Source organism: Mastigoproctus giganteus, chromosome 12, assembly GCF_048544385.1.
Source record: "Mastigoproctus giganteus isolate SK-2022 chromosome 12, ASM4854438v1, whole genome shotgun sequence".
Taxonomy (NCBI): Eukaryota; Metazoa; Arthropoda; class Arachnida; order Uropygi; family Thelyphonidae; genus Mastigoproctus; species Mastigoproctus giganteus.
In genome coordinates, this window is record NC_143586.1 from 174,096,532 (window position 1) to 174,112,479 (window position 15,948).

The 15,948-nt window shown below is 35.7% G+C and overlaps 2 protein-coding genes across 2 annotated transcripts in view; both read left to right on the top strand.

Moving 5' to 3' along the window:
* The first annotated feature begins 5,722 nt into the window (after nt 1-5,722).
* The window catches only part of LOC150077607 (DNA excision repair protein ERCC-8-like), a 57,161-nt gene continuing 46,935 nt past the window's right edge, over nt 5,723-15,948 (top strand). The window contains exons 1-2 of the mRNA XM_090385957.1: nt 5,723-5,805; nt 12,180-12,265. The gene's annotated coding sequence lies outside the window, so the exon portion shown is untranslated. The remainder of the gene's footprint in view (nt 5,806-12,179; nt 12,266-15,948) is intronic.
* Hat1 (histone acetyltransferase 1) lies at nt 6,026-7,279 on the top strand. The gene has a single exon (XM_090385956.1). The coding sequence runs from the start codon at nt 6,047-6,049 to the stop codon at nt 7,277-7,279; it is 1,233 nt and encodes a 410-aa protein (XP_090242082.1). The 5' UTR covers nt 6,026-6,046.

Consider the following 15,948-nt stretch of genomic DNA (forward strand, 5'->3'; position numbering starts at 1 on the left):
AAATCTATCACAAGCAGTGGCTATCAAGCCTAAGAGGCAATAGAAAGGAAGAAATAGTACTTGCCAGATTGCGAATAGGACATACCCACTAAACTCATAGTTATTTACTCACTCAGGATGACCCTCAACTATGCAACAACTGTCAAACTGAACTCACAGTAAACTACTTTATCATTGAATGCCCATTTTACTTGAGAGAACGACAAACAGCTTTCTCTTCACATCTATAGTCCTCTAATAAACTTAACACAGCAGATTCTCGGAGACCGACAAGATATTAATGATGTTTTTACCTTCCTCAGAATGATAAACAAATATCATCTGATCTGAATCCTTTTTTGTAATATAACAATCATGTACTAAATAAGATTGTAATAGGTACATTACAATATGGCCTTAGTAGCTCTTGCACCATAAATCCAACAAACAACAACAACTCAAGATCATACTACCAACCAATACTGTGCTGGCTTAAATGAAATGCTTCAGTCCTGCAAATTGCAGCTTCTGGTGACTACATACTTTCTAGGTGATCTGATTGAGATGTTTAAGGCTTTGCATGAATTGAACAAGCTCAATGTCGATAGCATTCTTTCTATTTCTCAGACTACAGACCTGAGGGGGCGTAAATTCAAACTGAGGAAGGATAGTTGCAGGCTAGATGTGCAAATGCTTACCTTTAACCAGCGGGTAGTTGATTATTGGAACAAACTTCAATCTGTTGTTGCTGTGGAATGGGTAGTTTTTGAATAAATTTAACGAAGAATTATATTAAAGAGGGACAGACAGATGATGGGCGATTTTTTTAGCTGATTCTTTATAAGCGGGGTTTCTCATATCATATGCCTCTACTAATGCTAATACCAATACCTTTTCAATCTCTCTCTCATCCAAAGATGATTTAGTGATAAATAGTGAAAGCACCTCAAAATTTTTTTTATGTAAAAATCACATTTGTTAGATGACTCCGTAACAAAAAAATAATTTATTAAATATTATTCATTAGGAACAATATTACTACGAGGATTTATTCTGTGATTTATTTTGGGAAATTTTACTGGTATAATTTTTAATTTTCGGTTTTGCTCGTTATCAACATTGTTTAGAATTTAAAGAAGTGTTAAATAAGTTGGTAAATTACATAATTCTAAAACAGTGTATAATTATATCACATTCGCCTTGAAATGGATTGAAACTTTATTTTATCCCTCCAGTAACCTGTGACCTGGACAACAAAACTGGAACCTAAAAAGGGTTCTCTTTTGAACACAAAAAATATTTTTGGATATACACTGGAGTTCAAAGAAAGTGAACCCCTTAAAATTGTAATTGTCGTCCGAATAATGTAAGTATATGGCAATATTCCTTACAGATTGCATCAGATAAGACTGACACGCGTAGGTGATGACGTAATATTGCATCAGCTGTTACTTTCAGCTATATAAGCACCTCTGCAAAAGTTGCAGCATTCCTTGTATCAGGATGGAGAGTTAGTGCACAGTGGCGTAGGAAATGCCTTGGCTTTGGGGCAGGTGCCAAGGGCGCCACTGACAGGCTACATAAGTACAGTGCCAAGCTATTTAGATACCCGAGGCTAGCTGACGAATTGTTGATGATGGCGAATCAAGATGACAGCACAGGGAGGGTGAAAATTAATTTTGACACGGCGATGCAAGCATGCTTTCTTACCTCTGAGTACGTTCTGCATAGCGTCATAGAGTCTGCGTGGGTAGCACAGTGGTACCGCCACCGTCCTCCCCACACCGGGTGGAAAAAGGCCCGGGTTCGAATCCCGTCGATGACGGGAGGAACTTTAGTGAGCTTTTTTCACTCCGTGGCTGAGTTAGTCGGTCTCAGGCGTAGATAGCAAGGTTTTTTCCCTCAGAAACTGGGGTTTTTTCGTCCATCAAAACAGGCAAATCGACCAGAGAACACACGCAATTTACAGACACGAATACGGGTTAATGTATTTAATTACGGGAAACCCTAAAATAATAATAATAATAATAAATAGCGTCATAGATCAGACTGTAACTTTGAAGGGACCAATCAGGCGATCGCTTCATCAGCGCATGCTCGAATGCATAGTAGATCGCAATTCACTCATTGTGTACAAACTGAATAAGTTATAAGTAATAGTGTTTTTGTGATTGCTATATAAGCAGATAATCGTAAATATTGTGATTTATAATTTAAATAAAACAATAAAGGGAAAATTAATTTTAGACATGCCATCGAAGAAAAAATGTGGACATCAGTACCGCGTAGAAAGACTGCATAAAGAAGAAATTAGAAAAAAACATTCCGCTAGTTTACAAAACTGGATTACAATAAGCCACTCCGAACCTGAAAGTGACAAAGAAAACGAACATGATTCGAATGAAGATGAAATAAATGAAGATGCCACTGAAATAGAAGTCCAAGAAAAAGCTCAAACAGTTCAAGTTCTTTTAAAAGAATTAAAAAGTGTGGACGATAACCAACAACAGTTAGCAGAAGAAAATAAATGGCAGCAATAATATTAACATGGAACATGTAAGTCTGAATTTTAATGAATCGACCACATGGAACTTTAATACCCACAAAAACAGATCTCTTATGGTGCAACACAGTCCCGAACATATAGTCTTAAATACGGATCCTGTCACTAATGGCCGATGTTTCAATAATTCGTAGAAATACAAAAATGAAGGTATTAGGGGAAAAAAAAAGAGCGGAAATGTTATTTTATTGCAAAAACAAAGATGCAATATATTGTTTTCCGTGCCTCTTTATTTGTATCTGGCACAAATAGTGTTCCGTTTTGCAGCTCAGATGGATTTAACGATTGGAAACATCTAAACCCAAACGTTCTTTTTCATGAGAAATCATTACAATACAAACAATTTCACAAAATGTAGATTATTAGAAAAGGGTCTTCAAAAAGGTGGACTAATTGACGACGCTGCAAAAGCAGCACTAAGAAGCGTATCGAAATGGCATCATGTATTGAAAATAATATTGAAATGTATATTGTTCTGTGCTGAAAATAATTTGGCATTTCGTAGACACGCTAGTAATATCGATACCGAAGAAAAAAAATTGTGGCGTATTTTTAAACTTGATAAAATTTGTCAGCCAATTTTACGTTGGTATGAAAAATGCTCTTGAATCGCATATTAAACACCACACTAATTATTTATCTCCAGAAATTCAGAATGAATTGATTAATTTGTTAGCAACAAAAGTACGAAGTAAAATAATTTAAAATAACTAAATGCAACAAGGCATAATATGTTAAGAGTTTTATATCTATATAATATCGGTGTGGATACATCATAGATAACTCTTAAGAAAACACAACGATAGTAGTGTGGGAGGCATCATTTCCTCTGTATCTCATATTGTGCTAGATGATAGGCCAATAGCTTTGAAACGGTGCCGTTTCACTTCCACGAAACAACAGATGAACGCTTGTCAGGATAAAGGAAAACCACTTTACCAGGTGGTAGATGACTTTCATCAACCGGTGAAATACCACCACTTTGCTTATTGGAGGCTTGAAGTGGTGAAACCCATGTTTAGTCTCTAGAGCAAAGTTTCCGGCATCCCCCTCCCCCCATACTTCTCCTTCAACCCATGCATGGTACTAAGTACTATAGGTTTTGATACCTTTCGTGTTTGGGGTTTTCATAAAAAAAAAAAAAAAACTCTCTTCTAAATCTCTAACAGGGTGCTTACAATAGAAGGTTGACCAGAGCCTTGGTCTGCCCACTGGCTATGGATACACAGAAAGTAGTTGACCAGCTCGACTTCTCAGTATGTGGGACAGGTAGTCGGATAGGTTTTACGGGTCCCACTGAATTGCAGATGGTAATCTCTTTATCTTTTAATTCGGGCGTAACAACAGCACTGTTGCTTGCTTGAAGGCCATGGGTGCGAACGATGTGTACCCAATTAAGCATCGTAATGCAGTCGTTATATGGAAATTTTCTTCGTTCTACGAACGAAGAAAATTTTCGTTTCCATAAAATGAAGAAATAAAAAAATTCGGTAAAGAATAAAATTCTTTAGTCGCGTTAATTGACATGATTCGCAGTCAAACTGTTAAAATAGAAGAAATATAAGGCCGCCGTAGCCTAGTGGTCAGGCGCGCGGGTACATAAGTGCATGTGCCTTGAGTGACCGGGGTTCAAACCCGTGACTGTTGAATACGGTGCTGTTTCTTGTATTGTCTATCTTGTGAACTCCTTTGGTCGTCCCGGAGTATAAACAGAAAATTTATTTATTTTATCCCCCTCTTTAACACATTTTGGAATAAAAGTGCCTAGGGCCTACGAACACCAAAATACGGCCTTGTCTGCAGTTTATAAAACGTTCCGTAAATGCCAATGGATACTTGGCTATATTGGAAGGGAAATTGCTGCCAACCATTAGAGACCATTTCAACTTGCCAAGTAACTGCATCTTTCAGGACGACACTGCTCCTTGTCATCGGGCGAAAAGTGTAAGTAGTCACTTCAGTTTCATTTCTGCATTAGAGGTTCGACAGTAATGTGTTTACATTTGTTACAAGTGAAAAATGGTTGGAATAACGGTCCATTACAACAGTTAGCTGGCCAGGAAACAGCCCAGACCTGAATCCTATAGAGAACTGTTGGCATCGTGTGGAATCTGCAGTTGTCAGAAAGAAACCAATGTTTCTTGTTTGGAACCACGATCTATCGGTTGATTATCTTCAGAAATTGATCTTGTCAATGCCTCGACGATGTGCTGCTGTCATCAGGGCCAGAGGCGGTTCAACTAAATATTAGTTTGCACCTGGTAATCTTTTCATATCATTTTCCATTTAAAATGATAAACTGAAGCAAATTGAGGGCTTCTGATAACATTTCAGCTATAATTGTCTTGTTTACCAAAACTGTTGTGCAAAGGTTGCAAATGCTTATTTTGGAACATTTCTATTTGTTATGCTATTAATTAATTATTATTATTAGCCATATGGTGCAAGGAAGCCTAAAGCTTTTGCTGCACCAGCAAAAAAAAAAAAAAAAAAATTCTAAGTTACCGAGAGAGAGAGAGAGAGAGAGAACAAACAAGAGTAAGAAGTAGTAGGGAATCACCAAGGAAAGAGAAGAATGATGATATCCAGCTCAGGACCCTGGGTGTGCCAAGCCCATACTCACCAGATGTGAGCCCCTGGGGTTAATGTAACATACTAGTTAAATAACTGCCATTGTAAACAGTTTAAATTGAATAAATAATTGTATTTTGTAAACAATTTTAATTGCAAATAAAATGCAACGAGGCTTACTCTTGTTGATATTAGACAAAATTAGATATGAAACTACATACAGTATTTCAGTTTGTTACCCTTCGCAAATTAGTAATATGTCCCTTGGACATGTGTCCCTGTTTTATACCATAGTATGTAAATATCACTCCCTTCCCCCTCACTCACCCACCGCGGTCCATGGGGGTGGTGGAACCGCTCATTAAACAAGCAACAACAATACTAGAGTTAGTTGTGGCCTTTGGGATACCGTGTTGATTCAGTATCTTAATGCGAAATGGAAGCCATATGCAACTAAAAAAAAAAATCTCATTTAACTACTGCGCTGGTGTAGCGGCTGCTCGATATACCAGAGAAGTTACAATGAATTTTTGAATCCTCTATTCCCGTCTAGCCGTTCTGGAGTATAAACGGGATTGGATTTTCATTTTGATTATTGTTATTATTTTTGTCTCGAAATACTTTTTTCATTAAAATTCTATTATTATTTTTGGCGAGACCTCCAATTTCGCAGAAGGCGCTTTGCAGAAATGGTAAGGTCAAATATTTAGAAAATAAGTGTATGCACGATGCTTTCGTTCCTGCGTTGATTTGTCCTATTTTTGTTGTTATTCGTTCAGGAAGAAAATTGTAAGACTCTCGTCTTAGTAATAGAGTTAATAAATATATATTTTTGTGTAGTTTGACTGAAAAAAATTGAAAACGGTTCTGCTGTTTAGTCGCGGTACTTATCTAAGACTTCTAGGGAAGTTTGGTTTCATAATTAGCTGCAAAATGGCGGGAAGGTCTCTTTCGCATTGTTCTCTGCATACATATGTGTGTAGTGCAAATTCTGCAGTTGAATTAAAGCTTGTGAAAGAAGAAAGTGATTTGGAAAATAACGAGGCTTCATTTCATCCAGAGTTTACACACCAGCTGTTTGGAGATGGCGAGAGCATTTTTGGGTATGTTGGACTTAAAGTCAAACTGTATTATAGTGCTGCACGCTTGACTACTTTTTTAGGAATGACATACACTGAACGAGTAAATCCAAGACGTAGTGAAGGAGTTGAACCCGACGATGTCCTGAAAATTATAGGAGAAAAACTTCAGCCAGGATTTATTACGAATATTAATGACTTTTCAGCATGTTTAGCGAAAGATGAAAATTTCAAACCGGTTGGCGAATTGTTGCATACGTTTGAAATAGATGAAGCAATTTGTGCTGGCACCTATGAAATATATCGCGCAGATGTTTCTTATTCTGGCTTTCAAGACTATCATCAGAGGATGCAGACATTCGTATTGTGGTTTATTGATGCCGCGTCTTATATAGATATTGATGATGACCGATGGGAATTCTTTACTATCTACGAAAAAAGTATGCGCAATGGTGAACCTCGTTATTATTTCATTGGATATACAACAGTGTATCGGTATTATGCATACCCAACGAAGGTACGACCAAGAATTAGTCAAATGCTTGTTTTACCCCCATTTCAAAGGAGAGGTTTAGGGGCAGAAATGCTTCAAGCTATATATAATTGGTATATTCGTGATCGTGATGTTATTGATATTACAGTTGAGGATCCTTCTGACAACTTTATTAGGCTTAGAGATTTTGTTGATGCAAGGAATTGTTTAAGGCTTCAGAGTTTTAAACCAGAAAAATTGAAAAAAGGTTTTAATGAGGAGATGCAGTGGGAAGCACAGAAAGTTCTCAAACTTGGTAAGAAGCAAGCGAGGAGAATTTATGAAATTTTAAGACTGAAAGTGACTTGTACAGCAGACAAAGAAGAATACAGACAGTATAGATTAGATGTTAAAAACAGACTTAATTCTCCATTTCAAAGACAGAAATTGGACCTAGGAAAGCTCCAGAAGACTTTAACAGCAGAAGAGCTAAAAGCAGCACTGCACTGTATTAGTCGAGAACAAAGAATTGACCAGTTAGAAAGGCTTTATAAAGATCTTGAAGCAGATTACAGAAAAATTTTGGAAAGACTAGCAGTGGAAAAATGTTTATAACTAATATTAGTTGGGTAAATATTCAGAGATTTACTAAGAAGTAACATTCTTTGTGGAGTTGCCATAATTAAAAGTGCTCTGTTAATTAGTGTAAGGATATTCATAGTATGAAAGCTGTGTTGCAAATTGCATCTCATTGTGTTTAGGGTTTATTTATTTTTATTTTTTTTGTTGCATTGAATTTTCAAGAATTTGTATTTTTTTTCTGTTTTATTGCAGTTTTATTTTATTATTTTTTTTTATATTCAGCCGTACTCAGAATATTGTTCAGCCACAGTTATATATAAGTTAAGTACAACACCAGAAATTCATAATTATCAAAAACCTGGAACACATTTCTCTTACGGTTGCTGACTGAGGGCAGAAGGAAAATAGGCCAGTTGGATGTAAAAAAAAAAAAAAAAAAAAAAAAAAAAGCTGCAGGTACCAGATCTATCCATTATGTTTTGTTAATAATCTCCAAACACCAATTTCTTTCTGTTTTACATATTTGCTAGAATGTATATCATTATTTATGTATTTCCAATATATAAAATCATTCATTTTGCAAGACGTTAAATATTCTACTAGTTCACAGTATAGTACTTAATAGTACATACTACTAATAGTATGTATTTAGCTTTTGAGCATTTGGATTACTGATTATACTGTTCTACTTATATTACATATTAAAAATACTGGACAATCACAATTTGTCAATTAGAAAAGGCTTCTCTATCTTGGCATCCTTGTTTTGAAGCATGGGAATTTAATGCTACTGTATGATGAAATTTTTTCTTTTTCTAGGATGTTTATGAACTATGTAAACAAATTAAATATAGCCGTCCCCCCTTCTGTTAAGTAAATACTACAATATTTTTTTTTTTTTTTTTTTTTTGTAGATGACAAATCATTTGAACTTGATCTGTCTGGGTGTTTTCTACATCTTGGACAGCCTTGTTTGTGGTTGTCCAAGATGTGGGCGTCCATGGATACCCACCTTTCTTTTAAAATCTGTTTTATGCATAGTGGGATTTCTTTGATAATTTTCACTTAAATACAAATACATCAGTTCTTGATGTGCAACTTTTACTAGTTAAATTACTTCAACTTGCTCATTAGTGAAATAAGGCATTGTACAATAGTTTCGTATCCTTGAAGGAAAAAGTAATATGATTTCAAGTATCTGATACATTTTGTATAAGAGAGTAATAGTATTTATTTATTTATTTATTTTTTTTACTGTTGTAGTCATACTGTTTGAACAAGTATGGATTCTTTATTGTTAATTTTTCAGCCAAAGGTAATCAGCAGATTATTAGCAGTTTGTAATCTCAAATAAAAACAATCCTGGTTATCTGAAACAGTTGCTTATTTTGAATTGTCTGTTTTAATTTAATTTTTTTTGGAATAATCAATTTAAATTCAGTCTATCTACAGTATAAAAGGGTTACAGGAAAAATATTTGAGAGTCAATAAGGTAGTTTGCATTTATTATTTACACATGTACAGATTTAAAATAATTGATAATGTTTTACTGTTTGAAAGATGTTTTTTTTCCTTCCCATTTCAAGATTCTGTATTGTTGTCAAACACTCCAGTTGGTTCCTATTCAAAATTTTCTTGCAGTTCTGCACATGTGTTAGTGATTTGAAGGGTATTAAAATGCTTTGCTGACTTTGGTTGCCAGGGTGGCCAAGTGATTAAGGCACCAGACCCTGCCAAGCTAGATATATAGATGGCCTGGACTGAAAGTTGATATAATCCTTATGGATGTTATTGATAATATAAAGTTTTATAATGTTTAATAATATAAAGTTGAATGTTTAATGAAAATGCTGTGTATTCAATGAAATTCAAGTATGTTATTCATCATAATGTATCTCTTTATTTCAAAAAAAAACCAAAAAAATTGCCATCACCTGCTATACCCCCTCCAATAATTTGTCTAATTGGAATTAGACTCTACTACTACTACCCCCCAACTAGATACAACTACCGAAAGATTTCATCAGAATCCTTCCTCTTGACACTGCAATTTGCAGAACTGAAGCCTTTCTTGGTAAGGCCACCCTTTTTTCCCTCCACAAATCTTATTTCCCTTCTCTGCACCTGGCAGATCTACATCATTAATATGCCTCCAGACCTGTTTGCAGTACTCATTACCTATAATTACCTCCTTATTCCTGCTAGCAAGATTCCCATATATCATTGATAAAATCCCATGAGCTATCCTGCATCATGTCTGTGCTGCTTAGATAACTTCATCTGACTGTATAATTACCCCATGTATTTTTCATTTTTACACTATCCTGAGAGGTGTACCACACAGCTAGTATGTTAATCTGTGATTACTGCTACACATATGCAGTACCTTGCTTTTGTCAATGTTAAATTTTAAATTTGAACTGGCGTTTCTCAGTCATATCTGCTTAATTTTTCTAGATATTGTTGCAGTGGCTTACCTTGATTACTGTTATTAACCACTCTGCCAACCTTTGTATCATTTACAAACTTAGACATTAAGCCTCATGTATTCATCAGTATCTTCAACAGTATTCATCAGTATCATTAATAAATATAGAAAATAACAGTACTCCACTGCTACATTAGTCCACTAAGAGCAGTGTCTGTTAATAACTACTCTCTGTCTTCTCCCATTCAACCATCTCTTTATCCATTGCTGAATGCTAAATTAATTAGAAGAAAATATCACCTGACCTTATAACATTCCCGCTGGTAATGTATGTAGTACACAACTCATCCAACTCCCACTGTAGCCAGTCTCCTTTCATAGAATTGTAAAATTTTACAACCTGTGGTTCTTTTTTTCTCCCTTTCCTGTTGGAGCATCAATTTTACTGGCATACTACATATCAGAATAATGTTCTATGTTCTGGCCTTTTTTAGTAATGTAGGATGCTATTATGGCACCTTCCGGGATGCAGATACATTGGAGTTAGCCGATTTACTGCTCATGACCACACACTGCCAGAATTTCTCTGTCTTATTTTCAGTGGTAATACCCTCATAGACAAATGGTGAATGTGGAGATGCTTTTGGATAGTGGAAACATGCCATTATGATGAAAAGTAAGATTATACGGATCTTGCACATGTTCCCACAGATCCATGCCATTTCTTAAGCGCAAAACAAAAAATTGATTCCTTGTAATTCATAGTATTTTGAAATGAACACAGAAGGTACTGCATAAACATGGAGAATATAGGGAAAGGTACAAGGAGGGTTTGATTTTATTTCCAAATTTAAAAAAAATATATATATAGTTTAAGTGAAGTCTTTAGTAGAGGATACTTTTTCCACAAAAACAAGTAATTCCACAAATGGTATTGCTTTTTTTAATACCATTTGTGGATTTTTTCATCAGTTCATTATCAGATACTGTTCTGTTTTCTTTTAATGGCCAAAAATTAATATTTAGAGATATCTCTTATTTAGTTTTTTAGACAGTGATTGTTATGAGACACTTCCAATTCAGGAAAGCTTGAATAGGTTTTGTGATTACATTATTGGTCTCTTAGTGAAATTGTTTGAATGAATTTCTTGAGATTGAGGAGCCATATATATTTCTTTATTAACTAATAGTATGTTTAACTGCTGCTACCTACACAAGAAATTTCAGAAGAAGAATTTTTACACTGGAATGTGTTCCCAAAATTTTTACATTTTGGGAACATATTTTTCCCCTAGTGTACAAAATAGGGGGGAAAAATATATATATATATATATGTGTCCAATTCAGGAAGATTACAGAGCTATGGTTATTCGAATTAAAAAAAAAATGATTATGGAATTTTGATTGTTAAAAAAATTATAAAAAAAATAAAAAGTAAATGAGGATAAGCAGAAATATTGATCAATCTATCTGTCTACCTCTCTACTTACATAAAATGTTATATAAAAATTTTACTAGTTGCTTGTGTTATTCCTATTTGTGTTCTATTTTATCAGTGAAAACTTCATAACTGTTTTCTAAAGTTCCAAAAGCTGCAACTCCACTATTTAGTATCCAACACATTTATGACATTGGTTTCCATCATCAATCCCCCCCCCCCCCCCTCAGTTTCAGAATTTTTGCACATGTTTGAATTAATAAATGCAGCTATAGTGGAATTTGGTACTGAGTTGGCCAATTCAATTTGCTGATATTAGAAATTTGTGAATCAAAAGTAACAAATATGATATATTAAATTGTTTGTGGCTTTTGGCATTGAACATTTACTGTTAGTATTATTTTTCTTAACATATGGATTGTTGACCTTGGAATACTGTTTGTTGATATTTGTAAATAATATATCTTTAATACTAATCAAACACATTTCATCAGTTCAATCAGCACCCAAGATTCTAATTGTATTCTTCTTAACTTGTATAAATAATGGCTGATATAAATTAAAACGTGTTTTAAGATTGCTTAAACTAAAGAAATGTAATGGTGCCAAACCAATTTGTGAAAGGCATTCTCCTTAGCCATGTGCATGCTTATGACAAAATTAGTTTTAATAAATAAAGTTGAAATGAGGACATTTGTACATGGAATTTGTGCTTATTGATTACTTTAGCTCTGTGTTGATTAAACCTTTTAATAAAACTCCTGTCATCCATATTGAGATTTTATCAGGAATTTTGCTCACTTTCTTTTGTGTAATATGAATCAGGATTTTGTTTTTGTATAAATGCATATAATTAACCTTTCAAGAATTCTTTGTTCAAGTTATTTCAGCCAGTTAGCTATTAATATAATAGAATATTTTATATCCAAATTATGTAGCCGTTTTCTTTTTGTATATTACTGAACTTAATTTTTATACCATTGTTCTTGCTTAAAGATATCTTTAAAAGTTTTTATAAATCTGTATTATGTACCAAGGAGAGTAATCCATTAACTCTTGTTTTCTAGATAATGAATGTTGTATAAGTTGTATTTAAAATGGCAAAAGAAGGCATTTGGAATACTGCTTTTTGATACTTCTGTAACATAGAAAGGTAAAAATAAATATGTTCTCAGATTATGGATATATAGTCTGTTATAGTGAACTTTACTTAAACATGCAAAACAAATTTATATTTGTTGTGTTTAACATAAATATAGTATGCAATTATTGATACTATATTTATGTTAACATAAACATAAATATAGTATCAATATGCAACTAATATAGTATAAAAACAGGAGGCCCACTTACAAACTGTGTAGGTTTTTCAAAAGCAACCTCTTCCCATACATGGTTTTAGCATTAGCATTAGCATTAGTAGAGGCATATGATGCAAGAAAGCAAGCTTATTCAGCATCAGCCAAAAAAAAAAAAAAAAAAAACCCACTCCCATTTCACCCCTCCGTTCGTTCGAAATACCTGTCCAGTTGAGCTTTAAATTTGTTTAGGCTATCAACTTCAACAACAAGTGATGGAAGTCGGTTCCACCAACCAACCACCCGCTGGCCAAAGGCAAATTTCCGCACATCTATCCGACATCCGTCCTTCCGCAATTTGAATTTATGCCCTCTGAGGTGATTATTCTGAGCAAGATGAAATATCCCATTGGCATTGAGCATGCTCAAACCATTCAAAGCCTTATACACCTCTATCAGATCACCTCGCCGGTGCCTAGTCTCCAGACTCTGTAATTTGCAAAACTTAAGCCTTTCTTCGTAAGAGCAACCCTTTGTTCCATTCACTAATCTTGTTGCCCTTCTCTGTACCCGTTCCAGCAGCTCTACATCCTTCCTGAAATGAGGCCTCCAGACCTGTATACAGTACTCAAGGTGTGGCCTGACCATTGCCTTATACAAGGGAATAATCACATCCTTATCCCTGCTAGAAAAATTCCTGTATATCATTGACAAGACACCATGAGCTACTCTTGCAGCCCGTCTGCACTGCTCAGAGAACTTCATATCTGCCTGCACAATTACCCCCAGGTCCTTTTCATTCTCCACCACTGTCAGTGTAGTACCACAGAGTTGATACGTTGCTCTGGGGTTACTGTTTCCCATATGTAGTACTTTACATTTGTCAATGTTAAACTTCATTTGCCACCTCTCAGCCCACCTGTTCAACCTTTCCAGATCCTGTTGCAGCAGCATAGCATCAGTAGTGTCCTTAACGACCCTGCCAACCTTTGTATCATCTGCAAACTTGGACATTAAACTTGATATACCATCATCAATATCATTCATAAACACCGAAAACAACAACGGACCCAACACTGAACCTTGAGGAACTCCACTAATAACATTAGTCCACGTTGAGCAGTGTCCATTGATTACCACTCTCTGTCTTCTGCCACTCAACCATCCCCTTATCCATAGCAGCAATTTGCCTCCAATACCACTCTGCTCCAATTTGTGCAGCAGTCTTCCATGTGCAACAGTATCAAAAGCCTTTCTAAGATCCAAATATATAATATCAAAGTTATTCCTTGCATCCAGTTCTTTTGTGACTACATCATAGTATCCAATCAAATTGGTCAGGCAAGACCTGCCCTTAACAAAACCATGCTGCGTCTGAGCTATAACTGAATTCTTGTCTAGATGATCCTGCAGTGCTTCTTTAACCAGTGCCTTCATTAATTTACCTTGAACAGAAGTTAAACTAACAGGTCTATAATTACTTGTGTCAGCCTTTGATCCTCCTTTGTGAATTGGGGTTACATTTGCACATCTCCAGTCTATGGGTACCTCCCCTGAGTCCAAAGAAGCTCTCATAATTATGGCTAGGGGTTTGCATACTTCCTTTGCTGCCTCCTTTAATATAACTGGATAGATCCCATCCACCCCAGGTGCCTTTTTTATGTTTATCCTCAACAATCTCTCCTCCACTTTCCTCTCAGTTATTACAAAATCATCCAGCTCACTGCCCATGTTTACTTTACCTACATCATTCTCCTTCCTGAATAACTCCTCATGCGTGAATGTAGATGCAAAATACTCGTTTAGATTGTTAGCCATCTGAGCAGGATCCTCAACTGTTGAACCATCAATATCCAGTGGACCAATCTGATTCATTCCTTTCCTTCTCGAGTTCAAATATGTAAAGAACTCTTTTCTGTTTTTCTTTGCATCCTTTGCCAAGGATTTTTCGTAGTCTGCCTTTGCCTGCCTAATCTCCTTTGTGACTTGGTTACAGACCAACTTATATCTATCATAGGCTTCCATGTCACCCATTAATTTGTATGTATCCCATGCATTTTTCTTCTCTGCCACATGTCTCATTAGTTCATCTGACAACCATTTAGGCCTAAACCTTGAACAATATTTCTTAGTTGGTATGTAAAGCCTGGTAGCCTCCAAAATTAGTTCCTTGAATGCTTCCCATTTTGAGTTTGCTGTTGGTAACATCATCAGTTGGTCCCACTGTATAGAATTTAAATACTGTCTCAGACCATCATAGTCGCCTTTACGAAAACAAAAACCCTTCCCTTTACCTCTGATGGTAGTTACCTCCTTGAGTAAATCCCACTTCAACACACTGTGATCACTGCCACCTAGTGGTTCATTTATCTGCAGATTCTTAATGCATGAAGAATCACTACTGATAATCAGATCAAGAGTATTGCTCCCTCTTGTTGCCTCACGAACATGCTGATGTAGAAAACAATCATCCAATAAATCCACAAAAGCCTTGCTAGTGTGCGAGTGACCAACCCACAAATTCCAGTCAATATCTGGGAAATTAAAATCCCCCATTATAAGACTCTCTGATTTACTGGCCCACTCTATTTCCCTGTACAATATCTTATTATACTCATCAGAGTCATTAGGCCTATAGCACACTCCTACTCTCAATTTTGATTTCCCTATGCTTATGTCACACCAAACTGACTCGACACTGCCCTGTCCATCGATGTCGACTGGCTTCACTTCCTTGGACTTTATGTGTTTCTTAATTAATAGCATAACCCCTCCTCCCCTCCTGTCCTGTCTATCTTTTCTATACACATTGTATTCCCCAAATTCCAGTTCCGCATTACTTATATCTGTGTGACACCACGTCTCTGATATCCCAACAATATCTGCCTTTGATGTTTTGAGCAATACCTCAAATTCATCAAATTTATTTACCAAACTCCTAGCATTGGTGTACACGCAGGTATACATGCACCTGTTTCTATTCTTAGCTACCCTAACACAACCCATGTGTTTACTTGTACCGCAATGACTACCAGCAGTCTCTGAAATATCCGGCATCTTGTTTTTCAGGCTTCTGCTCATTTCAATAGAAGCAGTGCAAGAATCACTTCCACCTCTGCCAGTGGCTACTGTTAATCTATTAGTCCTTGTATCCCCCCCAACTAGCAGTTTTCCGACCCACCTAACACTGCCTCGACAGCATCAGCAAAAATTCTTGCACCCTTTCTATTTAAGTGTATCCCATCCCTGTAGAAGCAATCTCTCCTGTTAAACAGTTATGGGAAGAGGCAATAATTAATACGCTGTTTACAAAATTGCAAATTTTGTATATAGTGTTACCAAATACCTATAAATTCAGCGTCAGCTTTGGCAACAAAATGCTGATATTGGATTTATAGATTGCCCTTTAAGCAAATACTTGAATCAATTCCTAGAAGGCTATCCTTTTTACGGTGTAGTGGATTCATCACTCATTTTGAGTGGTCTGGGTTCACATTCATTTGCAGACAGGAATTGAATTCTTTTCAATTTATTGAAG

Excerpts from the sequence above, each read along its gene's own strand:
- Hat1 (XM_090385956.1), top strand. The coding sequence starts at position 6,047 with ATGGCGGGAAGGTCTCTTTCGCATTGTTCTCTGCATACATATGTGTGT.